This window comes from Vipera berus, assembly GCF_964194415.1.
Source record: "Vipera berus genome assembly, chromosome: 10".
Lineage (NCBI taxonomy): Eukaryota > Metazoa > Chordata > Lepidosauria > Squamata > Viperidae > Vipera > Vipera berus.
The window spans coordinates 1195065-1217140 of NC_138213.1; the positions used below are offsets into that span (position 1 = coordinate 1195065).

The following is a 22076-nucleotide window of genomic DNA, read 5'->3' on the forward strand; positions in this document are numbered from 1 at the left end:
GGCTTCGCTGCGCGGCAGGCAGGCAGGCAGCGGCTGGGTCCGAGCCCGCCCCCCGCTCCTCCCCCGGGGACGGGCTGAGCTCCCGCGGGCCGAGGGCGAGAAGGGGCGGCTGGGTTCGGGTGGGGCGCGGAGCCGACGGAGCCGCCGACGCCGCACTGCGCCCAGCCAGGCGCCGCTTCGGGACTCGGAGCGCCGAGCCGGGACGATGCCGACGCCCGCCCGCCGACCCTGCGCCTGAAGCCGCGCCTCGATGGAGCCGCGGGTCCTGTGCGGCGTCCTCTACTGGCTGCTGCTGCCGCTCTCGCTGCTGGCCGGTACGCGGGGCCTTCCCGGGCTGGGCGGGGGGCATCGCCCGCCTCTTTCGGCGCTTGAGCGCTCGGTGCCGGTCGCGCCCCGTCCCACTCCGGCCGCGGGGCCGCTTCCTGCCTGAAGGAGCGGGAGGGGTGGAAAGACGCTGCCGACGGTCTGTCTCGGGGAGGGCTGGACTAAATGACCTTTGAGACCCTCCCCGAGCCCGCCGCAGCGCTTTAGCTGTCATGTAAGCGCTGGAGGCTGGCTTTGGCCCGTGAAATGGGGCGGCCCGAGCCCCCAGCCGAGAGAAAGGGCTGAACTTCCCGGTGGAGCGGGCGACCCGGGGCAGGTCTGGCCGGACTTAGATAAAAGCCGCCGTGGCAACAGCTGCCTCCACTCACCCCCGCCCCCAAGATCCTCCTTGGCCCTGCTCGCGGAGCGCTTCTCCCGGGGAGGATTTGTATTGCACGCACGCCCGTGCTTGGCTGAGCCAGCGGAGGCGGCTGCGGGAGAAGGCAAGTTGTCATCCGGAGGCTCTTCCGGCTTCCAGCCTGTTAAACCAACCCGGGAGGAATGTTGCCGGCGCCCAGGTCGGAATCACCTGGTGGGAGAGGGCCAGCGGTTGAAAACAGCCTGGCTCCTGGTCGCTGCGGTTGTACTGAAGCAGCCTCAGCCAGCCAGCCTGTCTGCTGGAACTGCCCAAAAAAGTCAGAGCAAAAGTTTTGCCAGTCAGCCCAGCAGCTCCTGGGGTGAAAGTAATTGGCTGGGTAGGTAGGTGTGTTGCATGAAGGTAGCAATTACTTGTGCTCACATAGTGGTGAAACCTCTTGAAAGCTTCATACTTTCTATATTAGGGTGACTTGCTTGTTGAAGGAACTGAATTAGTGGAGACTCACAGGAAATGCATGTTGCAAAAAGCAAAGTCCCATCCAGGGGGCTCTCGGGAATGAAACCGAATTGCTGGGGTCATAAACCTCCCCTCAGATGCCTGCTGTGGTGGTGAAATTGAAGGGTCAGCAAACAGATTGTTAATTCTGATGACCGGAGGCTGGATGGAAAAGCAGTGTGTGAACAATGACTCTTGTGAGCTGACAGGGAAGAGGAGGGCCGCAGAGGGAGGGGTGATAGATGGTGTGTGAGATTTTGCATGAAGCAAGAGCTCTCCCCTCAAAGAATACTGGAAGAAGAACGGGAAATTCCTGGCAGTCCAGGTGCCCCCAAATACAGCCCCATCCTCGGCTTGAAGGACAGAGAGTCCTCCCAGCATCCTGCTCTGGCTGGTCACTGTAGAGAGAAGATGCAGGAAAGACGTGGCTTGAATGAGGGTATGTGGCCTTTCCAGCTGTGGAAAGCCAAGCCTGGTAGACGTCAAAGTGTGCAGGTAGCCTTGCCTTCCCAGAGCCGAAGGGGAAGGCCAGAATCTGCAGAGCAGCAGAGGTAGGTCATCAGCCAAGGCGCCCTCTGTGCTCAATAGTCAGGCCTGGCTTTCTCTGTCTCTGGCACTATCAGCAATTCCAGGGAATTTGTATAAGTCTGAACTGCTGTTTCCCAGGACATCGTTCCAGGCTAGAAGTGAATTCCGCAGGGGTGAGGAGGCCTTGTTCAGTGGCCCTGAACTCTTTCCTGTGTACTCATAACCGGCCCAGCGGGTGCAACCAGTTCTTCACAGGCGCTTCTGCTCTTCCTCACTGGGGCTGCGCTGGAGCCACTGGGGTGCACATTTATTTATTTAGCGTATGGCTGGTCACACACAGAATTAAAAGCACTTCATATTTACAAGTTAGAACAGTTAAAACATTTTTTTAAAAAAAAGAAGCAATTATAAAACCTAAGAGGAAAACAGAAATAACATTTCAGAGTTTAATGTCGAGTTTGGAGATCCAGTCAGTAGCTGCCGTTGTTACGCAGAGGAAGTCCTTAAAATCTCCTGGGTATCTTCTATTAGTGCATTCCCTCACTATATGTTGGATAGTCTGTCGGGGAGCCCCGCAATCACATTGTGCCGAAGGTGTCTTTCCCCATTTATACAGAGAATCGGCACACACCCCATGAGTCGTTCTAATTCTATTGTATGTCACCCATATGTGTCGGGGTAGATTAAATCCTGGAGGTATACTATTAGGATTAATATGCTCAGAACTATCTTGGGAGGTATAGCTACTCCATGCTTCCATCCATTTTTGTGTAGTGCTCTGATGTTCGGCCAGCAGCTTAAGCGCTGTGAGGAGTGGTGGATTTCTTGACTTTAATCGACATCTTAAGAGATCAGAGGTATAGGCATGAATGGGTAGAGAGGAGTTTAGCATGATCTTACTATACTCCCGAATGAGAGCTTCTTGTCATCGTAAGTGCGGGGGAAGTATGTGGCTAAGAACTGGTAGCCAGTGAATAGGTGTAGATTTTATGCACCCAGTAATTAATCTCATCGTATGGTTGAGTTGAACATCAACAAGTCTTGTACGTGAGCTGTTTATCCATACAGGTGCGCAGTATTCCGCTACAGAGTAGCAAAGCCCAAGGGCTGCGCATCGAAGAGTTGGAGCTGAAGCTCCCCAAGTTGCACAGCCCTGGGGAGACGGGGCCTGGCTTGCATCGCGGAGACGGCTCCTCAGCTTGCGTGGTTTGTGTGATGATCCCTTTTCCTTACATCTGTCTTAAAACTGGCACTTGCCCACACACACACTCAGGTATGTGAACCTGAGTATCCCAAAAGCGCCTTTTGCTGAAATTTGTTGTGAAACAAGGTGATGCAAGTTTCCTAGTCTGCCTCTGACTTCATTTGAGGATTATTCTGATTGGGAACTATCTGTCCCATTAGAAGGCTTGGCTTTACTACAGCCCCCTCCCCACCACCATGTCTGCCTTAATTTTCCTGGCTTCTCGTCCCAGGTCAAAGGGCAATGAGTGAGTCCATCCAAAGGGTTGCCGCCTTTTTTCCTCTCTTTCTCCCTCCCCTCCCCCATACACGCTAGGCGGCCTCTGTTTCCAAATCCGTGTGCAGCCAGCCTGTTTTACACAAATATTTAACCAACACGTACAGTACATCCCTGCCATCCTCCGACTGTTGTGAAGGCGCAGCTTCCAGTTTATACAGCAGCAAGAGCAGGAAGAAGGGCGGGGGGGGGCTGTGTCCCTCCAAGTTGTTCAAGCAAGAACATCCTTGGCCTTCTCCAGCGTGTGCTACTGAGTTGCCTCAGCCCTGGTGGGCATCCCATTTATTCTGGCTGTGCAAGGCGTTTTAATCCTGCCTCTTGAAAAATGGTTGCATGCTTACATACTGGGGGGAAAGAGACTGGCCAACGCTTCCTTCTCCTCCCCACGAGCCCCACGTTGGTGGTGCTTTGCTTCTCACAAGAAACCTGTTTTTCAGCAGTAACACACTTTCTAAAGTGCTCTTCGACGTGGAATCTGCTCCCGTGAATTGTCCTTCTGCAGACATTTCGGAAGAGAAGGATACAGCCTTCATTTCAAGCTTTCTGGGTTGATCCCCTGCAACGTGTATTGTGTGTTGTGTTGCTTTGGTAATAATGGAGAAATGCGTGACAGCGAGAGCACTTGTTGTAAAAAGTTTTTCCCTTTTGTTAGGGCTCCATCTGGCACCCCTCATCCCTTTTCCAGGGTGTTGGGCTAGTTTGCCCTGCCCCCCAGCGAGAGTTGTGCTCGGAACAATTGAACTGAAGGGGAGAAAGAGTAATGCAAGGAGCAGGGCCGTTTCCCACCTTGCTCTGCAGATGGAATCGTCTTGATCGCTTTCCCTCTGGCATTCTGAACCAGGAAGCTGTGCTTCTCTGGACTGTTTGGGTAACATGCCCACGATTAATCATAAATGCTGCACACAATTACAGAGGCGCATTGGCTGTTGACTTAAGTTGCCACATGTGGTGTTTTTTTTTAATTAGACTGGATTTTTAGCAGTTTGCTGATCGATGGTCTGAGGGTTTTTTTTTAATCCTAGAAGGAAAAAAAAGGATATTCTCTGAAATGGAAGGTCCAGATTGGGTAAGGTGTGATGGATGTTGTAGTCCAACATCTGTGCAGGACGAGGGAGTTGAGGAACGCTAATAGAGGGCAGCCATGGAGAAGTTCTCATTGGACTCCCAAGTAGGTGTGAATGGGGTCAGGCCATTAAGTGCGAAGGTGTGCAGTCGGGCAAATAAAGCGGCAGTTTTTCTTCTTCTCCTCTTTGGTGACACAGAAGCATTCTGGGGACAGTTGCTGGAGCAGAGCAGGAGGTGGGCCTGGCCTTTGGGGGGGGGGTTGGCTGGGGAGTGGATCCCGCAGGAGGGGAAGAGGAGCCAGAGTACTTCATGGGGAAGTACTTACTCTCTCCAGCCTGCCCTCCTCGGTCTGTAGGAAGCGGTAGAAAAAGTCAAGAGATTTAAAAATGGGCAGACTCTTCCCCACCTTGCACCCTTCTGATTTTGGGGACCAGGCTGGCTGGGGATTCTGGGAGCTGTAGTTTCATCCAGCTGGGGCCCCCGGAAGCCCCCCCCCCCCGGTGTTACTCACAGAAGCGGGTCCTTGGCTCCAGAAGGTGCTGAGGCTGAAGACTGGATCAAATTAAATGCTGGCTCCTCCGACAGGCTGCCAAGGCCAGGAGATCAAAGAGCTGCTGCTTTGTTCCTCTCTGGCGTCTGCTACTTTGTGTCTTCCTTGGATTCCTTTCCAGACTGAGGCCTTTGGAAGTACACACTGTGCGCGTGCACACACACACACACACACACACACACACGCACACGCACATCCTGCCTTCAGGGACACTGATTTCGCCTCCAAGGTGGGAACTGAAGTCCACAAGTCTTAAAGCAGCCCCGTTTGGAGACCCCCGTACCGTATTAGAACTGAAGACCTTGAGGTTTCCTTGAGAAAAGGCTTTCAATAATTGACTTTACTGACTGTGATGTACCTCCCCCTCCCCTTATTTCATATCCCATCTGCCCCTCCCCCACAGTGCCAGCCTGGCCTTCTGCCCGCCCTCTCGGACTGCCCTGGGGTGGCTTGGCATTTCTGAGTCTGACGGGGAGGGGGGGAGTTTCTGCCAAGCGTGTTCAGCAGCAGCAGCCTGGATGGCTGGGAGGGGGGCAGGAGGGGGGCTGGGAAGGGGAGGGGGATCCCTGCCCCTCCCGGTGACTCAAGCGGAGGCGGCTTCCTGACTTGGTTCCCCGGAGAACAGCAGCTGCTGCTTGTTTCATTAGGGAAGTCTGCCCTGCCCTGGCCTGCCTTGCTTGGCCGCTGGGCTTGGGTAAGTTGCAGGGCTGGCTGCCCCATCTGAGCTCCCGGACTGGACAGCGGCAGAGCTGGTGACTTCCTGGCCTTGGCTCTGGGTGGGGGTGGGGCAGGAAGGCCCTGGGGCACTTCAGCCATGCAGGGTTTGGGGGAGGGGGAGGCTGCCAAGTGCCTTAGAAAGAGGCCGGGGCTCCTCTGCTCCCGCTGCACTCCCCCATTCACTCCTAGCACAGACACAGGTCATCCCTGACTTACGACCACAATCGGGCCCAAAATTTCCACTCCTAAGAAAGACAGTTGCTAAGTGAGTTTTGCCCCATTTATGACCTTTCTTGCCAGAGTTGTTAAGTGAATCACTGCTGTTGTTCAGTTAGCAACAGGGTTGTTAAGTGAATCTGGCTTCCCCGTGGACTTCGCTTGTCAGAAGGACACAAAACGGGATCACGTGACCCCAGGACGCTGCCTAACCGTCATAAATGTGAGTCAGCTGCCAAGCGTCCGAATTCTGATCACGGGGAGGCTGTAAGGGCCACGAGTGTGAAAAAGGGTCATAAGTCGCTTTTCCCAGGGATGTTATTTTCAAACAGTCACTAAACGAACTGTTGTAAGTCGAGGACTATCTGCAGCCAGGGAGTAAAGGTCACCCAGCCTAAATGAGACCCACCATTGAACGGCTGCTAACTTTAGCTTTTCCTGATGTTCTGGCACAATCTGCAGTTTGGCCGCTCTTCCTTGGAATGCCTGCTCTTGTCCTGGGGACGGGTTCCGCCCTTCCCCGTCGTTTATTTTAATTATTCCCTTATTTAAAAGATCTATATGGCCTCCCATCTTAAGCGACTCGACTATAAAACAATCATAAAAACAGCAAAACTGTAAAATGAAACCCCTGTGCCTTAATCGGCCCCCTAGATAGCCCCTCAGCTGCCCTCCTTTCCAAGCATCTATCCCAATGTTACACAGTCCCTTTAAACTGTGTGGACTTCAACTCCCAGAATTCCCTAGCCAGCCTAGCTGGGGAAGCATAGCTGACTTGGGAATTCCGGGAGTCCACAGGGTTTAAGGGGGGCGAGATTAAGAAACACTGATCTATACAACCCTATCCAGCACCTGGGTTAAAAGCCAGGTCTTAATGGCCTTCTGAAAAGCTGAATGGGAGAGACCTGCCAAATCTCGGGCTGGGGGGGGGTGTTCCCTAAGATAGGAGGAGACACCAAAAAATCACATTTCTGAGGTCCCACTAAATGACAGGATTTCAGGGAAGCAGTGCGCTCAAAGGATCTGCTTCCTGTGTCCGGCCTCTTCAGGGCCTTCTCTGCTCTTGGTCATTCCCGGGCCCCTGTCCTCCCCCACACTCCCCCGAGAACACTGCTAGATGCCTGCATTTTGGAATTGGATTAGTTTCCATAAAAACAGGATAGGGTGGGTAATATGGTTCCTGCCGCTCATTTGTGTTTTTTCCCATTAAGCCAGAAGCCCAGACCAGGCCCCTCTCTTTGTGTTCGTTCTCTTCCTTTTGCTTTTCCTCCGAATATGGCCAGCTTAGCGTGAGCAGACCTCTTCCGCATCTTCCCTGGGGGAGCCGAGAATTTGGCTCTGCCTTTTCACGAACACCAAATTAGTGTTCCTCTGGCTGCTAAAAGGAAATTGGCATCTGTGCTTAGATTTCTCTGAAGCTGAAGCCTTCACTTCGAGGGGGAATTCTTTCTTCCCCCCCCCCAAAATAGGGCATCTTGCACCCCCACCTCCCCCTAAATCCCAAACTATTTTAGGCTTCCCCTTAAGCACGAGGCTGCTCTTCCCCTCTGAAGGATCCCGTGGCTGCGTGAGTGAGCAACCTGCTCTTCTTGGATCACTGCTTCTAATCTGCAGTCCAAGCTTCAGAGATTCGGTCTGTGGAAATGAAGCAGGGGTGTCCAACCTTGGAACTTTAAGACTTGTGGACCTCAACTCCCAGAATTCCCCGGCATCATTTTTCACCTTTCAAAGATTCTTAACTGGTACCCAGAAACAATTTTCAGTGGCCCCAGACAAGGAAATCCAGATGACTTTGATGGCTGAGCTTGAGACTCTGGAAACGGAGATTGTGAACGAGGGGATGCCTTGAAAGCTGGTGTGTTGGTGACTCGTCTGCAGAAGTGACTTGCATCCCTTTTCCTTTGACAAGACAAACACCTCGGAAACATTGGGACGTGCCTCACTTGGAAGCACAAAATGTATTTAAAAAACCTGAAATGTATCTTTCCAAGGAAACAGAATCATAAAGCTTTCTGTTGTAAGCTTGCTTGTCATTTCAAGTGAATTGTCCAGGAAATTTGGCAAGTGTTGTTCTCAGATTTTACCAAAAGCAATCATACTTCTCCTCCTCCTCCTCCTCCCCCTGGCCAAGCAGGCCAGCTTCTGTCTCCTCTGCCGCCCTGTTGTGCCCAAGAGAATAAGGGGGCTTGCCTTGGAACCCCCCACGGCCTGAGCTGCTCTCCCCCACAAGCAAGTCTGCCCCTTTCTCCCCCTGGCAAGAAGATCCTCCTTCGGACAGCTCAGAGGGAGGACCGGCCGGGGCGCCTGCATCAGAACTGCTGGGCCAACCCAGCGATGTGGTTGGCAGGACTTCCAAGGCAAGGCAGCCCTCAGGCTTGGATGGCTCCTTCTCTTAGTCGAAAGAAGAAGAAGAAGGCGCGTCTGTCTGAACTGCGTTCTGAGGAAGCGCTTGGGCGAGCTCAGCAACGGGAAGAATGAGGTCAGGGAAAATAAAAGCCGGTCAGTGGCCGGAGTGAAAGTCGGCTAAGAGAAGCAGCCAGAGAAGCAGCCTGGGTTTCCCTGTGGTTGGGGGGCCTTTGCCAGCTCCAAATCATCTTTTTAACCCTCAGACAACTTTGGTTCTTTCCAGATCTCTGAAGCGTGCTTGGATTGTGCATCTTGGACCCTTTCTTCTGAGGGGAAACTTCCTGGGGGCGTTTGAGTAATCGTCTGGCTGTGTCTGGCTGTGGCATTGAATGAAATGAGAAAAAAGTCCCGCGTTTTAAGGCAGTGCTGAAAGTTCCCTGGGAAGGACTGTCTCAATTTAATCCACATGGGGTCTTTGCTTTTTTCGGGCTGCTGGCCTTGCTGAACTGACTCTGCCCACCCCTGACAGGGGGCACAGGAAAAGCCCCCTCCCCACACGCGTCGCAACTGGCTGGGTCAGGGGAGAGGCCAGAGGCAGCTGAAGAATGTGGAGAAGCTGCCTTTTGGAATGAAGGAAGGGCGAACTGGGCTTGGCGGAGGGTTTTTATTTTTTATTTATTTTAATTCCATTTATATCCCGCCCTTCTCCGAAGACTCAGGGCGTCTTACAAGCTTAGCAGTAGCCTTCATTCTATGTATATGCCTGCTTATTAGGGCTTTCACACCCCTCCCAAGCGGCATTATTACAAAGTCAGCTTATTGCCCCCAACAAACTGGGTCCTCATTTTACCTACCTCGGAAGGATGGAAGGCTGAGTCAACCTTGAGCCTGGTGGGACTCGAACCTGCACTAATTGCAGGCAGCTGGTGTTACTTAAGGAGGCATTAGCCCACTGCTCCACCAAGGCTCCCACTGCTCCACCAAGGGTTGCCCCCCCCAGGGAAGATAAACAAAGGAGAGGGGGCAATGTGGCAGTGAGCCAGCTGAGGTTTCCAGAAGGCTGGAGGGGGACTTCTGGAATTTGGTTTGAGGATGGTCTGCTGAATCTGCCCCTCAAAACACAGGAAAGGCCCCCCTATTCTCTTTGCACCCTGGGCTGGGCTGGCCTGCAGGCCTTTGAGCCGCTGGATGAGGGCTATTCATGGGGCAGTGTTTCAGAGCCCCTCCCCACCCACCATTTGGGGGCCATCCTCTTTCTTTGGGTCTGTTTGTGTAGGGAAAGGAACTTCACTCCAATTCTCTGGCATTCCAGCCTCTGGCTCTGCTGGGACATGCAGTGTTTTCACAGAGGGGCTAATAGGTTGTGAATGAAATTGGAGGCAATGAAAACTCAGCCTAAGTGATGACATCTGGAAAAACAAATATTTTCTTTGAGCGTCAGCCAGGCTTGCTTGCTTGTATACGGTGACTCAGAATTGCCTCCAGGTGACCAGGCACAAAGCCCTGTGATGAAGAGAAGGGCCAGAGTCCCATTCTTCTTTTCTCAATTTTGACTCCTTATTCCAATAAGTTGGATAAGTGGCTGTTTGCTCACCCACGTCCTGTGTCCTGTCTTCTTGAGCCGGATCCCTGGACATCTGAGGGGGATTGGCCTGCAAGACACCCCCCCCCCAGTTGACTTCGGTTGCTCCTGGTGCAGGTGCTGGTCTTTTTTGGGGGGGGCGCAAGCCTGGGCTGTGTCTATATGGCCTTCTTGACTGAAAAGATGGAGCTGTCCTGTGCAAGAAAAATTCCAGCAGGCAATTTTTCCTGCTGTCGCTACTGCTGTTTCTCAGCCCTCCTGCTGCTCCTTCTCCAGGCTGCAGCCTGGTTCGACTTCTTCCTCTTCCTCCTCCAAGACAGGGCAGATTGTTTTCACTCCCAAAATTAAACTGTCATTTTTGCCTAAAAATAAAACTGAGAAGCGTGGGTCTTGTGATCGCAGCTGAGGCCCTGCCGCCAAGCTTGCGCAAGGCTGGCCCAGGAGCCCGGCAGTGCACTTTGCACTCCTCGGTGGCAGGAGGCTTGGGGCCGACTGCTGGAGTTCAGAGTGGCAGGCGCTGAGCTTCGCCCCCTTCCCTTCTCTGCACAACTGCAGGGACAGATCCCACTGGCGAAGGGAGAAGAGGCTTCCTTGATTTCACACTAGACCTGCCTGGGACCTAGAAACAGACCCAGTTGCTGGGTACAAACAGAGATTTCTGCCTAGATTACCAAAGAGGATGAAGTTTCCAAATTTCGTGGTGCAGCTTCCTTCAAAATAAAACACTTTTCTGAGGATAATGTGGCCATGAGGTCTGGCGCAGATTCTGGATGGCCGGCGGTCAGCCCTGCAACGCAGAGCACAGGGACCCCCCATTTCCTGTCCTTTTGGGGGAGAGGCTGGAGATGCAGGGGCTGAGCCCTCCCAGGCCAGATGGGGTGAGAGAATCAGAAAGTGACCGCTGGTCTGGTGTGGGAGCCGCTTCTGAAACCTCCACCAAGCTTCCCCTTAGAATAAACGAAGGCTGTGAAAGCCTCCCTTGCCCAGAATCGGGTGTGGGTCACTCCCCTTTCATTCTCTTGTCTGGCTTCGACCGGCCTGCGCATAATTACCTTCTTGGATGGCGCACCCTGGCTTGAGAGATGTGATAAATGGGGCTGGCGTTTCTGCAGCCGCCTGCATGGCTGATGGGGCTGTTCGGATGTGCTTCCTGGAGCCCAATGGCCGGAGGACGAGCAGGAAAGGCGAGCAGGGAGGCAGTTTGGCCGCGGCTGGTGCAGAGATTAGAGCTGGAGCTACCGCTGAGATGGACCTGGCCTGCCAAGCAGCCAGCATTGCGGGGGGGGGGGGGGCAGGCTGCTAGAGCTTGCAGGGGTGAAGAAGTGCAGTTCTACCTGTCATCCTTCTCAGCCTGCTGCCCAGTCATTTCCTTGTCGCATTTTCACCCGCGAAGCAGCAATTTGCTTGCTCTGCAGCCAAGGAAGAATTGATGACTTCTCCCAAATCCCCAAGCGCTGCTCAACCACCTTCCCAAAACCACCTTCCTATTTCTTCTCCCTAATGGAAAAGATCCTGCAATTACCTTTGCAGAGAGCCCAGGCCAGAGAAAGACAGGCAGACATCCAGATACCTTAAAAGGTACAACTCCCGAGAGCAGCGTTTCCTTCCTGCACTCGATCTGCTTGCCTAAAATGCTTACCAGGGATTAACTGAACCATGGTTTATTTGGATAATCCATCAGCCTGGACTGTTTGACACAGGTGCACTGGGTTTGCCCTGCAAGGTAGAGTAAAATGTGGTTGGCTAGTTTGTGGTGCCGTATTGGTATGAACAGAGCAGTCGCTGACCCCAAAGAGCAGGACAGCGCTCCTAAGTTTTAATGGTGAGCCATAGCAAACTGCCTCTAACCGTGTTTATCTCTTCAGCTGGACTACAGCTATATAGCTTACTTTTAAAGTGTGCATGCAATTAAGCCAGTGTTTCTCAAACTTGGCAACTTTAAGATGTGTGGACTTCCACTCCCAGAATTCTCCAGCCAGCAAACTAGGAGATAAACCAAGGTTAGGATACTGGGCTTTGCTTTGGAGGTGGAAAGAGGAAAAAAAATCTGGGCCTTGTAGTGCTCATGGATACCTTAGACTACAAAATCAAGAGAGTTTTCCTATCAGGTGATGAAAAGAATGAGAGCCCCTATTTGGGAACCGTGATCTTATCAAAGGTGGGTTGGGGATAATTTTTGTTCACCAAACATTCAGGGAAGGGCTTGTTTTAAACCAGAATGATTAAGACGGAAGGCATTTCCAGCTGTTTGTTTCTCTCTCCACCTTCTCCCTTTAATTTGGCTAAGTTCTGGAGGTTTTAGGGAGGCCAGGAAGCTGGCAGGATTGGGCTGGAAGCCGATTGTGTAAGACTCCCTGTTGGAAGTTTGCAAAAGTTCTTCCTCACCCTCTAGAGCAGGGGTAGGCAACCTCGGCTCTTTTATGGCTCATGGACTTCAACTCCCAGAATTCCTGAGCCAGCCAAGTCATAAGAGAGCCGAGGTTGCCTACCCCTGCTCTGGAGTCTAGAGACAGACTCGGCTCCGTACCTCCAGTCTCCTTTCTTGGCTTGTCTTTAAGCATCAAACTGGCCTTTTGGTTACACAAACCTGGCTCTCCCTTGACAAGGCAGCAGAGCCAAAGACTTTCCTGCTTTGGTGGCTGAGTCTTGTGCAATCTTCACTGGGGCTAGGATTCTGCAGCGGTGGTCTCCACCAAAGCAGGAGGAAAGTGGCAGCCCAGCCCAATTCCTCTCACAGCTTCTGGTTCTCCTTTCAGGGGGCTACAATAAGGGAGATTGGGCTGGGCTGGGTCCCGCCACTTGCTGACTGTGGCAGGGGGTCCCTTGGAACTCAGGGCTCTGCCTGGGGGAGGTGGAGTTGAGCCTCATAGGTCCCTTGCTAAGAGGACCGGATCCCAGCTTCTTAACCAGCAGGAGACGATGCCAAGGGCAGAGCCGGACCTGTGCTCTCCCCATTACTGGCAGGTTGATCTCATCTGTCCTGCTTTGAAAAGTGATCCTGCCTTTGGCTTTTCTCCGCTTCCACCTTTGCTGTGGATTTCTAAATTAAGGTTATAGTTGAGGGCCAGAAATTCACAGCTGCGTAGCCAGTGCAATATGAGCCTCCGCACATTAATATACCCGGGCTTGAGTTCCAAGCGGCAGCTGGGCTGCGTTGCTCTTTTGGTGCCCCTTGCACTGATTCTCTTGCCACAGAGAGTAGAGAAGAGGCCGTCATTCCTCCCCTTGCGGGGCGGGGGGCAGAGGAAAAATGGATGAGGAGGGAAGAGGAGAGCAAACCAATTCAGGGACCTTTTCCTGAAGCTGCAGAAGCTCTACTATGTTTTGCAAATGCCTGAAAACGCGATCTCGAAAGCCAAGAACAAGCTGCTTCAATGTCTTACAATTTGTGGGCATCCAGATCAGACTAACATCCCACAGCTTCTGCTGATGGGAGTTATGGAAAAAGAGTCTGAATGATCTGGAGGACACCCTGTTGTTTCCAGTTCAGGACTGGTTCTTTTAACACTTACAGCAGGGGGTCCAGCCTTGGCCAGTTGCCATGGTTGCCCCCCCCCCCCCCGCCTTAGAGGAAGGCAACCCCTCCATTCTCCTCCAGATTCTCTGGATATCTGAGCTGCAGCTGTTTTGTGCAACACTGGGAAAGGACGGCTTGTTTGGCATCCCCTCCCCCTCCCTTCAAGGTTTCTGCCTGGGGGGTGGGGGGTGGGGTGGAAAAACATCAGCAGAACCTGGAAAGCCCCAAGGAAGAAATTGTTCTGCTGTAAGGTTTCTTCCCCTTTGTTCCTTGGGGTTCAGGCCAGGGCTTGAGTCAGCTGCTGTGGTTACTTTGTCTGCCAGATGTGGGATGATGTGTTGGCCGCTGGTGCTTGGAGAAGGCATCAGGGACAGGCCACGCTAAGGTGGCCCACAGCTCCAACTTTCAAAGAAGGGACCGCAAGACACAGCCAAAGCAGCCTTGTCCAAACTTGAAACTTTAAGATGGATGGAATTTAGCTTCCAGAATTCCCCTGGCAGCATTCCGTAGCTATGGAATATTCACTTACTTGAGCTTGGTGTCCCCTCATCATCACCTCCAGTCTTTACACACACACACACACACACACACACACACACACACACACACACACAAACAAAATAATCTCTGGCTGCAACCAGTGGAAGAACGAATACAACATCTCGTTGCACTCATATAGGTAGTCCTTGACTTACGACTTACGGAATTACAGTCATAAACCACAGCAGTCATTAAGCAGGTCACCATGGGACCCCGTTCAATTTTATGAACTTTTTTGCAGCGGTTGTTAAGTGAACTTATTTTTCCCAAATAGATGTTTTTGGCTGGAAGCAGATGCCAGAAACCAGCATAAAATCCCAAGGATCACAGTCTGGGAACCAACCGTGGGATGCTCCCAGTGGTTATAAATATGAGCCAATTGCCAAACATCCAAAATGTGGTTATAGGACTGCAGGGGCGGCTGTTGGAACATGTGAAAAGAGTCACAAGATGCTCTGGGGAGGTCTGTCATAATTCGAACAGTCACTAAGTGAGTTGCTCACCAAGATAAGTAGCTGGGCCTCCCCGCTTGCCGTGAGGAGCTTCCCTGTTTAAGCCAGGACTCCAGTTTGCTTGTTCTGCCTCCCCAGGCTGGTCCTGTTAGTTTATTTCCAAGATCCCCTTAAGGGAGGAAGCCCAGATCCCCGAGAAATCCTGGGCGATCCTTCTGATCTGTGCTGACTGCATCTCCCTCTCTTTTGACTCCCCAGCCTGCCTCTTCCGATTCAATGGCCTCTCCCTGGTCTACCTTCTCTACCTCCTGCTCCTGCCGTGGTTCCTGGGCCCCACGGAAGACACCATCAAAGGTAAGGCAACCATGTTCTCCCAGCTTCCTTGCCCTCCCTCCCTCCCACGGGCCTTTGCCCTGCTTTTATCTCCCCCTTAGGACTGCCCCACTGCCCAGCCAGCGTCCCTTTCCTTCCTGTTGCTCATCCCAGGGATCTGCAGGCGACACCCCTCGGCCGGCCGGGCACTGTGCCCACTCTGGCTGGGCTCTGGCAAAGGGACACACCATGTCCGGTTTCCGCAGGGAGTTGGACTTAACCCTTCCTGTTTGGAAGGCCAGAATTCTTTGGCTCAGGCGTGCTGGAATTATGGGCTGGAGCACTTAGCTCACTGTGGCCATTCCTGCTTCAGGCACAGGAGAGCTGTTTGACCAATGCCAAGCAAGGAGGGGATCCCCTGCGCGACTCCCTTGGTGAGACGGTGGGGATGGTCATCGTCGTTATCGCTCTGCGATAATTGTTAGGTGGACGGTTGCCTTTTTCTTCAGAAGCCCAAAGCAGCTTTCTCTGTTTCAGCCTCACAACCGTCGCCCGGTGAAGGAGGGCTTCTTTCTGCCATGTTTTCTCTGTTCTGTATTTGCTCATTTTTAGCTCCCTGCAAAAGGGAGGAAGAAAGAGGATTTTTATTTTTTTTGCAGAGCAAAGACAGAACTGATTTGTGGACACACACACACACACACCCAAAAAAGTCCCGGGGATGGTCCAGGCTGCAGAGAGAGCCCCAGGGGCAACCCCCATCCCACCCCGTGTGTCTTAATCTGGAGAACAGCCCTTCCGCCCTTCCATCCCTCTTCACCCCATGGGTCCACTTTGCCAGAACGATTTGCTTCGTGCACAACGCGAGGGTTTCTTTCTGAAGATCATCATCACTCCGGGCACAAATAGAATGACAGACAGTGCTTGGCACCAATTCCGGCAGCGTCTCTGCATTAAAGCAGGCTTCCCCCCAGGGGATAGAAACCCAGAGTCTTCCTCCTTGTTCCTTTTCTCCACTGAAATTTCTGCTGTTTTGTGGGTGTCCTGTGCCAGCTTGGGTGCCCCAAGTTGAGACTTTGAGCGCTTTCTTGATTGGTGGGTGGGCGACTTTCCAGAAGCCCCTTTCAGAAGACCAGGAGAGCAGCCGAGGATGCGTGCATTCACCCAGGCTGGCAAATCCTGGCCCTGCAGGCCCTTGGACGCCTTGGTTGCAAAGGCACTTGGGAGCCCTCCAAGGGTGCAGCCAGCTTCTTCCAGCTCTTGTTTAATCAACCATCCTGCGGAAAAGAAAAACAGGCCTCTTGAACAAATATTTGTCTTCCGCAGGGCTGGCAGGCAAGATGGATGGAGATCTGCTGGAGGGCAAACAACCCCAGCAGTTTCCATCGGAGGGAAAGGTTGCTGCAAACTCTTCCGCAGATTGTCAGGCTTTTAGTTCAGCTGAGTTGTTGGTTCGCTTCCAGTTGACTCCGCTGTCACACAACGTCCAAAAGCCCCCAGTTGTGTAACTTTATGGCTTTATGGCCAACCACGTGATATACGGAAAACTGGTGTCTCCGCACTTGAAAGACATTTCAGGGCCACTTAAAATCTGCCTGGGATAATCCGAGTTCTGGGACGCGAAGCATTTGGCCGTCAAGGAGATTAGCTCATGTTGTTTCTTCTGGTCCGGTTTCAGCTATTCAAGGCAGTATTTTTTTTTTTGCCCACACTTTTTCCCATCTTAGCTTTTTAAAAACAGACTGTAAAGTAATCTCTGCACCTAAGAATACAAAAAGAATCCTGGTAAAACCATTTGCACCTTAAATGTTTACATTTTCCCGTTTTCTTACTTTTTAAAGCATTCAGTTAGGTAAATTAAGACAAAAATACTTTTTAGAGGAGGCACACAGATCATGCTAACCATGGATTCTTCAACTGTGTCTAACCATGAAATCAGACTGGGTTAGATTTTAGCGGAACCAAAACAAACCACGATATGGGATGCCTATTTTGGAAGCCATAAATTCTGCGAATGCGTTCGGTGTTGTACAGTCATTTGCTTCCCTGATTGCTGGAAAAACTCTTCCCTGATTTGGGAGGCCTGTGAAGTTTCATCCACGTTAAGCCCCTTTGCACCTGGTCCTGGACTTACGACCACAATTTCCGTTGCTAAGTGAGACATTTGCTGAAGTGAGTTTTGCCCCATTTTACGACCTTTCTCGCCACAGTTGTTAAGCAAATCCGGCTTCCCCATTGACTTTGCTTGTCTGAGGTCGCAGAAGGGGATCACGCGACCCAAGGGTGCTACGACCGTCATAAATATGAACCAGTTGCCAAGAATCTGAATTTTGATCACGTGACCATGAGGATGCTACAATGGTCATAAGTCACTTTTTCCAGCGCTGTTGTAACTGAGCAGTCACTAAATGAACTGTTGTAAGCCGAGGTCTGCCTGTGTTCAGCTTTGCAACGAGTTCACAAGAACGGCTATTCCCGTGACTCAGTTGTGCCTTTGGAGCAAGATTTGGAAAGCGGCTTCGCTTGACCGCTTGGAAGTGGCAACTGCTTAGAGGTTCTCCTGCAGTCCAACTGGAATTCCTCAGGGCAAAATCCAGCAGCTTTCCTGGTGCTTGTGATCCCTCCGTGGCTGCCGTGGGACTTGGCAATCCAGTGTTGTGTATTTCCCACAACCTTTTGGATCTCCTTCCTTCCCTGGGGCCACCACAGCATCAGCCTTCTCTTCCTCTGCTCTGCCTCTTTCTTCCTCCCCCAGCAAATCTATTTAGGAATATGGAGGGGGACAGAATGAACCTCTTCGCTGTTTTCTCTCCTTCTGAGGTGGGGTGGGGACATTAGTTTAAACGAGGAGTCTCCAAACTGGGCAGCTTTGTGGACTTAAAGCTTGGCTGGCTGGGGAATTCTGGGAGCTGAAGTCCACAAAGTTGCCCAGCGTGGAGACCCCTGGTTTAAGTTATAAAGCAGCTTTATCTTCTCCACTTTCATAGCTTCATGCCGTGAGATGATCGAGCCCAGCCGAGAGGGAGTAATTAATCCAAATAATTAACCTGAAGGTTGGGTAGGTGACTGTCAACTGAATAGCTGGAAGGAAGGAGGTGGTAAGGGGCAGGAAGGAAGGGGCTGGGGAAATGGCCTTTCTTTGCAACCCAGAGCCATGGAGCCAAAGAGAAAATAACAAACTGGTTAGGAGGAATTGGGGGGAGGGAAGTAAGATCCAGCCTAGGTGGTGTAACTTGTTCACACCCACACATTTGGGGATTTGTCCCTATAGTCAGCATTGCCCACTCTGACTGGCAGCATCTTCCAGGGTTTTAACCAAATTAAATGCCAAAGCCGGAAACTCAACCTGCCCAACCTGTAAATTAGGTTTTGTTTTCAGGAAAATGCCATGGATAACAAAGGTCTCTCTTAACAAGTTAACAGCACTTTTTTTTAAAAAAAATTGCCCCATGACATTCACCGAAGGGCATTGTTAAGAGTTGAGTCAAACACCGACAAGTACAGAAGAGCGTTACAGAGCGGAGGACTTCCATTGTTCATGAAACACAACCTTCTATTAAGTGTGTGCTGTTGTGTGACACAGAACAAATGGTGGTGACCTCATCCCCTGGCGTATGAACCCAAGGAGGTAAATCGGAGAAGAAGCCCTTTCTTGGTTCCAGAAAAAGAGTAGAGTCAGACCTCTTTGTAAATGTTAATGGAGGGGTTTCAAGTTGGAGCTTGTCTTTTGCTCCCGGAGATTAAGCCATTCTGGCATCAGCTTCTGCCCATTGAAGGCAACATTTCTTGAAAAGCGGGATGTTTTGGTTGTGTGTGTGTGTGCGGGTGCGCACGCGTTCCTTCAAGACAGTTTTGACTCCTTGGAACTGTCTAGACAAGTCTCTGCATTGTTCTGGGTAACATGTTTGGAAGTGGTTTGCCTTGCCTTCTTCCTGAGCTGAGAGACAATGACCTAGCTGGCTTCATGCCTAAGGCAGGACTGGAACTCAGGGCTTCCTGGTTTGTGGCTGGGTGCCTTTAACTGTGACACCAACCTGGCTCTGCACCACCACTCAATATGCCATCAATTTTAAGGTGCCCCAGGACTCTGGTTTTGCTGATTCCAGTTGTAGCCGCACGTCTACTACGAAATAAATCATACTGTTTAATGAGACTTATTCTCAGTTGAGTACAGGTGTAGTATTAGGCTAATGAAAAAGCAGAGGTACACAGCAGCTGCACACGTGTGTAAATGCCAATGCTGAATTGTGTAAATGAAGCAATAATTTAGCAATTATATATCCCACAACTAACCCACACACCTGGCTTCTCAAAGCATTTCACACTGAAGATGTCGCCTAGCTAGGTAGAGAGCCATCCACAAATGAAAAACCAAGTTTAGAGAATCCCCATAACCCGTCCTCCAGGCTTCTCTCCCATTGCTGGCAATCCATTGCTAAAATTCCGCTCTTATCAGTTAAATGCAAAGCTGCGTAAGGACTGCCTGTTGCAGAGTAATAGTTAAAAGTTTCAGCTATTGCTAACTATAACCCCAGCATTTTCCCCAAACCTTGATTGAATTAGCTGCAGTTCTTCAAGTTGCAGTGAAACCTGGGTCTTGAATGTTGTTGGTCTCCGGCTCTTGTGAGCCCCTGCAAGCATGGCCAGGAGTTAGGGTGATGGAGAACATCAACAACTAGAGGTTCTCTGGAAGTTCCTATGCACTGCTGCTCCGGGGACAGGAGCCAGTTTAGGTAATTGTGGGGCAAGGGGCTGAGGACGCTCAAACTGGGGTTGTGTGGTAAAGAAGGTTGCTTTTTGGCCAGGCCAGGCCAGTTCAGGGCTCGTCTCTTAGGTGATCTTAACCAAGCTACTTTTAACTCTGAACCTCAGCGACGTCTGGAGCAGGGGCATAATTGCCGGCTGTGTTGGTAAGACTTGCATACAGTAGCCAAGGGTGAAGGGCTGAAAGGAGTCTCCCATTTGGCATTCTGCAGGTCACACTGGACGCCTCCTCCGAGCTGTCTTAGGAACCAGCATCCTTTTCCTTCTCGCTCATTTGGTCTTCCAAATATGCCTTTACACTGTGCCCAGCCTGGACCAGCTCCTCGGAAGCAACTGTGAGTAGTATCCTGTCCCCTTCCTGTCTTACAGAATCTCGATTCAGAGAGAAATGATAAGCAGAGCAGAAGACAGTTGTAGTAAAAATGTAAAATAATGCAATGGGAATTCGGTGATTGACAGACTATTGAGCACTCAAGGGGGGAGGGGAGGGGCAGGAAGGGATGCTTAATTCAATTCTTTTTTCTACATTTGTTCTCCCAAATGTCTGTTTCCAGCCTCTCTCGCCAAAAGAGGAGGGGGTTTTGTTCTCCTGCAGCCCCCAAGCCTGTGTTTAATCCTGTCCAGGGGGAGGGCCAACCAAGCTGGCTACAGATTAGCATTCACCTTTGAGAATATAAATATTGACCTGAAGCGGTAAAGCAAAGCTTGGAAAACTGAACGGCGAGCCCAGGTGTGGCTAGATCGAAAGATCCGGGTCCTGGTCCTCTTTGTTCCTCTGGCGATCTCTCCTTACCATGGGATCTGCTGTGGGGAGGGACCCTCCTTTCTCACTTCACACGCTAGTATTTGACCTCCCCCCCCAAACCTGGAAGTGTTGCTGTCGTTTCCTCCTGACCTTCCCCATCCAGGGGGAAAATTCTGAGCCTTCTCTGGTTTCTGCTCTTCCGAAATGGGGGCTCCTTGTCCCAGCTAAACTTGTGTTTGACAAATGCTTTTTTTAAAGATTCAAAATATTCCCGAAACATAACATTGGTTTCTCAGAAATGTACGTTATGATTTTCCCTCTTGCTTTCCCTGCAGTTTTCCATACATGGAACAAATTCCTTTATCTGCAGGGGATCTCTATAAACTGTTCCCCCTCCCCTTTGGCAGTGGGGCTTAACCCATAGCTCCACATTACCATGTTTGGAAGTGGGGGGGTGGTTTACTTGCTTTGGGCCCTTTCAGCGCCACACGAACGGAGCAGAAGCAAAGGTTTAGCAATCATTGGTGGGCCTCCTTCTCAGAGGCTGGCGTAGCGGTGACTGATTCAGTTGAATTTTACTTAGACCTTCCTAAGTTTCTCCACTTGGCTTCAGTGGGCGCAGAATCCCACCAGCCGGAGCCAGAGGTCCTGGGGGGGATGGGAGAAATGCACAGCGGTGACTCCAGAGATCAGCCGGTGGTCCTCGGCCAGATGTCCTGTGGAAGGAGCTACATCTGACCAAAACAGAGCAATGTTTTAAGATAAAGAGCCAAGCGAGAACATAATCAGAATCTATGGTCAAGTGATTAAAAGTTTTTTAAAAAAAGCTCTACCCATAGATCTGGAAATATAGTCTTCCCTTCTGATTTTCAAAAGAAACCCCTGAGACAGTTTTCAGTTCACCTAGAACTCCACGGTCTGCTCTGCTATTATTCAGAAATTCTCGGTTCTGGGGTCTGGAAAAGAATAGATGCAGGGAGCTTTAGATCCCCAGAGGAAGGATCTTTTATCTTAAACATTCAGTTTCACCTCCTGGCTATGGAAGCAACCCAAGGCTGGATCCAATTCATATTGCCTACAGATGATAGAAACTGGATCCTCAATGGATTCATTTGCTGCCAATTGGATGTGCTTGCTCAGAATTGCATTTGAAGGCAGAGCTGGTAGTTGATTTGGGTTTGTTTGTTTTTGTTGTTGTTATTATCATTATCATCATTATCATTATCATTCTCCTTGTCTTCCCAGGCAGCACATGGGAAACTCTGGCTCAGCACATTGGGGTCACCAGGTAAGGGCCGAGCGAAAAGGGTGGGCAGAGCTGCTTTTTCAAAGATGTCTGCCGTGTTCTCAGGGAGGGGATTCCGGAGTGCCCCGTTATGCTCACCCTCATGATTATCACCCTCTTGGGCAGCTGGGGGGCAGGATTTGCCCTCCAGTTCATTACTTGCTTTGGGGCTATCCCACCCCTAGGCTGGCTCAACTGCTGCAGACGACCCTGTTTGAAGACCCTGTGACGTCTCTCTCTCCCTCTCTAGGCTGGACCTAAACGACATCCCCAATTCGGTGCGCTTAGTAGCCCCCGACCTGGGCATCCTGCTGGTCTCTGCCATCTGCCTTGGCATTTGCAGCCGCTTGCAGCCAGCAAGGGAGGTCGTCACCTGGAGCCAGCAGTCTGAATCCCCCCTCCCCCCAGAACAGGTGAGCTTGGTGTGGATCTGCTGGCCTTCCATTCTCTAAGCTTCCTCTCTTCTTTGCAACTTTTCCCAGCCTGGGCTCATCCCAATGGATTGGATTACAACTCTCATCATCCCCAGCCCCCCCCCCCCAACATATTGGCTGGGAGTAGGACCAGCTGTCCTGTTGTCCCTTCTCCATAGGTGAGCCCGGCCAAAGGAAGGCGCACCCTCAATTTTTCTATGGCCTCTGGCTCTGCTCTGGGTGCATCTGCCCTTCTGATCTCCAGCTCTGCCCAAGTGGAGTTGGGGCAGCCTTAGAATCCATGCTTAAAATGTCTACGTTTTTCTCTTCTTTCCCCAAATCATCTCCGCT

The 22076-nt window shown here is 51.4% G+C and overlaps 1 protein-coding gene across 2 annotated transcripts in view; it reads left to right on the top strand.

Moving 5' to 3' along the window:
• Positions 1 to 22076, top strand: part of PIEZO1 (piezo type mechanosensitive ion channel component 1 (Er blood group)) — a 52930-nt gene continuing 30854 nt past the window's right edge. For both annotated transcript variants that reach the window (XM_081335851.1, XM_081335852.1), the window contains exons 1-5: positions 1 to 314; positions 14468 to 14563; positions 19495 to 19617; positions 21273 to 21315; positions 21563 to 21725. In XM_081335851.1, coding sequence (XP_081191977.1) covers positions 251 to 314; positions 14468 to 14563; positions 19495 to 19617; positions 21273 to 21315; positions 21563 to 21725 — 489 coding nt within the window. In that variant the 5' untranslated portion in view covers positions 1 to 250. The remainder of the gene's footprint in view (positions 315 to 14467; positions 14564 to 19494; positions 19618 to 21272; positions 21316 to 21562; positions 21726 to 22076) is intronic.